Consider the following 7,768-nt stretch of genomic DNA (forward strand, 5'->3'; position numbering starts at 1 on the left):
GACTGGTCAGAACTGAGAGAAGGATAAATGCAGCCAAATACAGAGAGGACTTTGAAGAAAACCTGTTCCAGAGATCATGCAACCTCAGACTGAGGTGACAGTTCACCTTTCAGCATGACAATGACCAGGAGCATACAGCCAAGACCTAGCTGGAGTGCCTTCAGAACAAGTCTCTAACTGTCCTTGAGCGGTCCAGCCAAAGTCAACACTCAAACCATTCCAGTCTAATGGAGTTTGAGAGGATCTGCCAGGAAGATGGGATAAACTGCCCAAATCAAGGTGGACAAAGCTTGTGCAGAATTACCCAGGAAGACTTGAAAGTGGAATTCTTACTAAAGGGACTTCTACAAAGTACTGAATAAAGGGTTAGAATACTTCCATTTTCAATGTTTAATACATTTGTAAACCTTTCTAAAAACATGTTTTCATTTTGTCATTATAGGTTATTGAGTGTAGACTGATGGGCAAAAATGGAAATGGTATCCATTTTACAAAATGTCAAATTTATGCATTTAAAATTAAACTAACAACACAATAAAGTTTACAGAATATAAAGGGGTGTGAATACTTTCTGAATGTATGGTATATATTGTAATAGCACTAAATACTACACTAGCATAATTGAAAGATATTTCTTCACATGCATAACTGCTAACATACCTGTTTCAATTCCTGGCTCTGTCATGGTCTCTGTGTTGTCTTCACTTTGCTTTTTTCTGGTTACTCTGGTTTGTCCTATGTAACCAAAGAGCCAAATTCATGGTTGGAGATCCTAAGTTTGTCCAGCATGAAAGAGTCCAATGGCAGAGGTGCCTCCTGCTGGAACAGGGTCAGACTTCTTATGACTCTACAATGAAAAAGCAGGGTTACGAAATGAGCTGACAGACAGAAAATCTACATAAATCATGTCTTCTAGGTCATGATTACTGACATTATAAAGAAAGGGTTATACAGATAATTTGGTTATTATTTATGCCATATATTATTACTACAAAGTTTTGTACTACAGGAAATACTTTGCACACTGTTTTGTCTTGTAGAGTAATATATAACTCTTACTTTCCCCTTTTGTATTATTAATTGTAGTCTTTGTCAGAATGCCTCAAATCTCCAGACTTACCACTGTTTATAAGGTATTGTACCATATAATTTCTCCCTACCATCCCTTATACATGTGTAACCTCAGGCAATTAGGTGTAGTAAAGACAAGCAGGGAGTTAATTTACAATTTAAACAATGTATATTGATAATATTAATAAATAATAACCATATGCAAAGTACATTTGAATATGGGCAACCATACAACACATAAATTGTGATGTGTAGTTTCAGACGGCACACAGACTTGTTAGTTACTTAAAATGTCTCTAGTTTAAGGCATCATTTTCTGGTCAGAGCTTTCTCAGAACAGCTTTAGATACATCTCGCCTGAAGAAGGGGGCCTGAGTTGCCTCGAAAGCTTGCATATTGTAATTTAGTTAGCCAATAAAAGGGTGTCATTTTGCTTGGCTTTTCCTAAATAAAGGACAAACAAAATATTTATCAACTTGTTTGCAAAATATCACATCACAGACACTCCTCCCCACCCCGATAAATCTTTTGTACAATGTCTTTATAATTAAACAGTCTTAATTGTTTGAAGAGTCTGTTGAATAACTTGTGCTTTGGTTTGCAGTATTTGCTCTCCCAGTGTTAAAAGTTGTGCATGACTATTTGTCCATTACATATCTTCTTTAATTCAAAAGACAATCTGAAGAACTTGGATCGATCTCCTGATTACTTGTATCTGCCCCGGCTTGCGTCAACTGTTTGTTTAGCTTTCTGCAGTCTACATATGTCATCAGATCCACATCTTCCACTAACAAACTTACTTGACTGCAATTTAAGGTCTATTGTAGTGAATTCTTTTCGTAAAACTGTACTGGATTTGTGTCTAATTGCTAATTAGACCCCTGTCTCAAAAACTATCCATTTAAGCATATGGCAGCTGTACAACTAACTTCAAAATTTGAAGGCAACATACCAGCGGTGCCAGTACAAACCACTTCTGCTCAAGTGAGGACCACATGTGCCATTGCATAAACTGTTTACAAACCAACATGTGTGGCCCCTCTTCACACATTTGGGGTTGACTTAGTTGCCTCTTGTGCTTTTCCAACCATGGTGTAACCTTGACTGCCTCAGGCCTTTACCAGTTGTGACAGTTTAAAGGGTCTCTGTGACCCCTTGAACCCTCAGACCAGACGTTAGACACCAGATAAAAGTCCAAGAATTGACTTTACTATTATAAATAAATGCACAAAAGCACCACCACTCCACTATACCCTCAATAACAATCAATAATCAAATAAACAATCCTCCAATCTCCAGACACTTAGCCACCCTGCCTCCCAACTCAGCTCAACGCTCTGGTCTCTCCATTCCTTTATATAGTCCGTGACCCTGAAGCGTTTCTCTCTCTTTCTCTTTCCATGTGACCGTGAACACTTCCGGGTCAGATAAAAGCTCCTTTTCTTCAACCTGGAAGTGTGTTATTCGCTCTGTCGCCGTGACTAAGACGCACTTCCGGGTTATAGGTGAAACAAAAGTCTCTGGGCCTTCCTGTAACGTCCCCTGGAGGCTCCCATGGTATCCAGCAGGGCTGTGATGAAAAACTCTACTGTCCATGATGCCCTGCTGGAACTCGGGGCACCTCTATGTTGCAGACAGGGCTCCACCTGGTGGCTTGGGGGTATTGGCCGGGATGAACGGCCGGCCATATTCCACACAGTTTAGGCTGGCATGTCATGTCATGAGACATCACAGCTATGCAACTCTCATCATTCCCCCTGTAGGCCACCCCTAGAGGGGACATGAATGCTTCTTACTAATGTAACATTAATATTACATTGATTTGCCTAAGTTACAAATAAAGACATACAAAATATTTATCAACTTGTACACAAAAATTCACATCACAACACACACAATAACTTATATTTCATCCATCCATTGTGTAACGTCCTTTTCAATTTAAGGGTCATGGGGAGATAAACTGAATACAAGGTACAAGTACTGACACTGAATGAGGCAACAGTCTATACAACGGGTTGTAAAAAGATCTGACTCGAGACACTTGAAAAGGTTTGGGGCAGTTATCCATACATTATCCGTGGCTGCAATGGGTTGATTTTGTACAAGAGATGTTTCTCTGTTGGAGACCAGAATTGAACTGCTGAAGGTTTGCAAAGATGGCAGCTTTAAGGGATCAAACCAGAAGTGATGTATAGGAACCAGAAGTGATGTTCTTCTGATGTCAGTTTGTGCATCAGAACCGGAAGTGACATCACGCTGGGCACCAGAACTGGAAGTGGCATCATCTTGGACATCACCGTTGAGCAGACAGGTTTTTCCGCAGCTGGTCTGCAGAGATAACAGGAGAAGGTTTAGTGTACCCTGCCACCCTTTTGGCCTGGCGTGGAATTACCTTCGCTTGGTCCATACAACGTCCTTCTACTCGCACATGCGTGACAAGGTACACAACGTGCCAGCACCATGATGATGATGATGTATTTGATAATGATGGTTAAACTCACTGCCATTCCATCAGAATAAAACGACTGCTGTTGGCTGCATTCAAGGGCACAAAAGGTACTCTAGTAACACCATGCAAAAAGTGTACATCAAGATTTTCCACCATATTACAATGATGTGTGTGTTGTTAGGATCTCTGATTTTTATAGGTTTTCTAGACTCAGTTCTGACTGATCACATATGGAATATGGGGTTTTAACACTCAGAGATTTTAAAGTTCTTCTTTTAACGTATAAAGCCTTGCACGGATTACTTAGCTGAGCTAGTTACACCATATGCTCCGGTACATCTTCCTCGATCACTTAATGCTGGTCTTTTGGTCATTCCCCCGGTTAAGACAGAATCATTTGGCCACTGAGCATTTGCCTACCGTGCACCTTTGGAATGGCCTTCCATTATGTGTAAGAGAAGCAGACTCAGCTGATGTTTTTAAATCAAAAGTAAAAATCTACCTTAACTCCATTCGTTACAAGCTGCCTTAGAATTCAGTCAGGTCTATCATCTTTGAAATAGTCCTTAAATTATTTTATTTTTTACTTGTTGACAAACTTTAACTTACAATGTTTTAATGTCCTTTTATTATCCATCCATCCATTATCCAACCCACTATATCCTATCTACAGGCTCAAGGGGGTCAGATGGAGCCAGTCCCAACCAACACAGGGTGCAAGGCAGGAACAAACCCTGGGCAGGGCACCAGCTCACCGCAGCATTTTATTATTATTAATTTTTAATTCAATTATTATTTTTATTCCTTCAACATTACTGTTTTCATTTTATTTTAATTTCTGCTTTTATATCCTTACTTTATATCTTGTTCCATGTATTCTTCTTATTTGTATAGTATATTTGGGACCATGCTGCATGGTGATTTTGCACTTTAGATTGATTGATTCTGAATTTAATGTCATTTTGGTGTATATTGCTTTATTATAAATTCATGTCATGTTCTAATCAGCTTAATCCAGACCAGGGTTGCTGGGGCCTATCTCAGCTATCATAGGGTGCAAGGCAGGAACAAACCCTGGACAGGGTGCCAGTCCACCACAGGGCAAACACACACCCATGCACCAAAGAAACACTACAGCCAATTAGGCGTTGCTAATTCACCTAACATGCATGTTTTTGGAGACTGGGAGGACACCTACTCAGACAAGCGAAGAACTTGCAAACTCCGTGCAGGGAGAACCCAGGACATAAACCCTGGTCTCCTTACTGTGAGGTAGTGGTGTTAACACTGTGCCAACGTGCCACCTGCATCTTTTATAAAGTCCAAAATTTATTAACATTTTGCAGCAATGCCAATTTGTTTTTCCAACGAATGCCATTAATTTAAGCCAATTGTACTAGCCATTCCCACAGGAACTGATCCCTGAATTCCATGGTGTCATGTTTCAGCCAGCATTTCTACCCTGGCGGGGTTCAAAGTCGTGCGTTTTGTCAAATTTTGCATCACTTACTTGTATTAATGTTTCTTTTGTTTATTATGTACATCAATCCCTGTGTTTATTTGATTATGTCCCATGTGTTTTGTGGGTGGATCCCCAAGGGGCGGGTCCACCTGCCATTCATTGCCAGGAACTGCCCTCCACCCAAATTATTGGAGAACCTTCCATAATTGCTGGCGGTTCATTTCAAACACACTAGGGAGTGGAGTGTCATTTGTGTTTTGCTGGGCCTTATTGCTTTTCGTGATTCCTGGATTTTTGAACCTGTGCTCTGTATTTGACCTCACCTTTGGATTCTATGGACTTTGTTTGCATTGGATTGCTTTGCCTTCTCGGGTAATTATTTTGTGCTCTTAGTAGTTTCATGGATATTGAGCCTTTGTTTAAAATAAGCCTTTTATTTTATAAAGATTTTCCTGGTTCCATTAGTTTCTAGTTGGGAGTTTGGACAGTAATCCCCCAAACTTTGAAAGTATTTTGGGACGTTTGTGCTTTTGGGATCCCCGAGTCATGACACAGGGTATCCAAGTCTGACAAATAACTTTGAATCGCAGTGCAAAAGACTTTCTCCTTTTAAGTTTACCCGTTTAATGAGTTTCTGCCTGCTTTTTGACTCACATTCAGGTTTTTGGTGAAAGATCTTTGTGACTCTCAGTATCAGACCTTGGCCCACTTTTCGACCCACACATCTTCTGGGGGTGGCGCAGTGGTAGCACTGCTGTTCCTTGCAGTAAGGAGAACTGGGTTCGCTTCCCAGGTCCTCCCTGCGTGGAGTTTGCATGTTCTCCCCGTGTCTGCATGGGTTTCCTCCCACAGTCCAAAGACATGCAGGTTAGGTGCATTGGCGATTCTAAATTGGCCCTAGTGTGTGCTTGGTTTGTGGGTGTGTGTGTGTCCTGCGGTGGGCTGGCACCCTGCCCGGGGTTTGTTCCTGCCTTGCGCCCTGTGTTGGCTGAGGTTGGCTCCAACAGACCCCTGTGATCCTGTGTTAGGATATAGTGGGTTGGACGATGATTGACTGACATCTTCTGGTCATTTCATTTTTCTCTTCATTACCTTTTTCAAGTCAATACATTTGTGACGCTAAATGTAATTTGTAAATCATACTGATTTGGGCAACAATACCCTGTGATGAACTGGCATCCCATTAAAAGCTGGCTCTAGTTCTTCATGACATTGTAATAGGAGAAGTAAAAAAAAATGGATTGTTAGATATGACATTTCAGAAGTACAGGACTTTAAAATTCAAAGCATCATTTCAATTGTAATCCTACTGTTTCTTTATTGCAGGTAAATGGCCAGTCAGTGTGGAGAGATGCAAAGAACCCGTTTTTTCCATTTCATGATGCATACTAGCAGTTTTTAAAGCGGACTATGGAAAGTGTAGGTGTAGCACAGAAACATGGATATTATTTTCAACGTCTCATATAATTATTGTAAATTTTATATCACTTTAGTTTTGCTATGCTTTCATTCAGACGATTTTATGCAACAATTGTCACTATCCAGAAAATTCTTAATTAAGATGATCACCAAATGATATTTTCTCAACACCTTTATAATAAAAGTTTTACAATTACAGTTTGTATGGTCCTTTTTTACTGCAGCAGTATTCAAATTATATCATTTTCTGTTTCCAATAGTTTTGACACTAAAAAGGTTAGCACTGCCCGCTCTCATCCTCTGTACAATTCACCGCTAGGCCATTCTCGGTGTGGAGTATGTACTGGACATTTCCTCTTTATATGTGTTGGCTTTTCCCAGGTGCAGTAGTTTCCTTCCAAATCACCAAAACCAACATGTTAGTTCAACTGTGTTAGATATTTTCTGTTTATTAAATAATCAGTTGAAGCTCTGAATGAATCAAACGCTCCCTTATTTACACCAAGGGAGCCCAGCACAGATACCTAAAGTACGTTTCATGCCGAACTGAGGCAGTACATGACTATTTACAATTATTGGACATCCTATGGCACTCGGGTTAATCAGTATATAACTGTTAGGTAAGGACACTTCTTTTGTTATATGAGTCTTCTATTTCAACTTCAATTGTCCCCCTTTGTCTCAGACAATCACATTCTAAATCATACCAGTATTCACATGAGGCAATTCTAACAATCAATAAATTCTAGCATAATCTGAATAAGGGGAAGAAGGATCAACCAAGCCAGAGGTGGTAGCCCCTAAACCTACTAGATTATTAACTGTCTTCTGGCATTAAGATTACAAAGAGAATGACTATGTATATGGTTACAGTAAAAAATCTTCAGCAACAAGGTTGGTATTATGTTTATCAAAGAGAGAAACTACTGATCAATGTCTTCATTTCCATCAAAGATGGGTTTCTTTAAATCGTCTGAAGCATGTCAGATATGATTCGTCAAGGAACTGGGATTGAACAAAGAATATAGTTGCAACATTTTACACCTATTATAGCACTGGTACCGCCTTGACTGGCATACCCAATGCAACCCGAATCTGCTGTTCATATAGAAACCATGTCAGCTGACAGTCCATCCACAGATTTGGCCCTGAGCTGAGACTGTGTGAGACTTTGTGCCAGTTCTTTTATTTTTGTCGCTCACATTTCCCACACCCTTTAGCCCAACTCAATTACCATAAGTAGGTTTCAGGCTGCGGCACAGTGGCGCAGTGGGTACCGCTGCTGCCTCGCTCCCACAGTCCAAAGACATGCAGGTTAGGTGCATTGGCGATCCTAAATTGTCCCTAGTGTGTGCTTGGTGTGT

At 40.3% G+C, this 7,768-nt stretch overlaps 1 protein-coding gene across 1 annotated transcript in view; it reads left to right on the plus strand.

Moving 5' to 3' along the window:
- akr1a1a (aldo-keto reductase family 1, member A1a (aldehyde reductase)) overlaps window positions 1–6,602 on the plus strand; it is a 76,539-nt gene extending 69,937 nt beyond the window's left edge. Inside the window, exon 9 of the mRNA XM_051930051.1 lies at window positions 6,312–6,602. Coding sequence (XP_051786011.1) covers window positions 6,312–6,377 — 66 coding nt within the window. The 3' untranslated portion in view covers window positions 6,378–6,602. The remainder of the gene's footprint in view (window positions 1–6,311) is intronic.
- Window positions 6,603–7,768: the final 1,166 nt, after the last annotated feature.

This window comes from Erpetoichthys calabaricus, chromosome 7, assembly GCF_900747795.2.
Source record: "Erpetoichthys calabaricus chromosome 7, fErpCal1.3, whole genome shotgun sequence".
Lineage (NCBI taxonomy): Eukaryota > Metazoa > Chordata > Cladistia > Polypteriformes > Polypteridae > Erpetoichthys > Erpetoichthys calabaricus.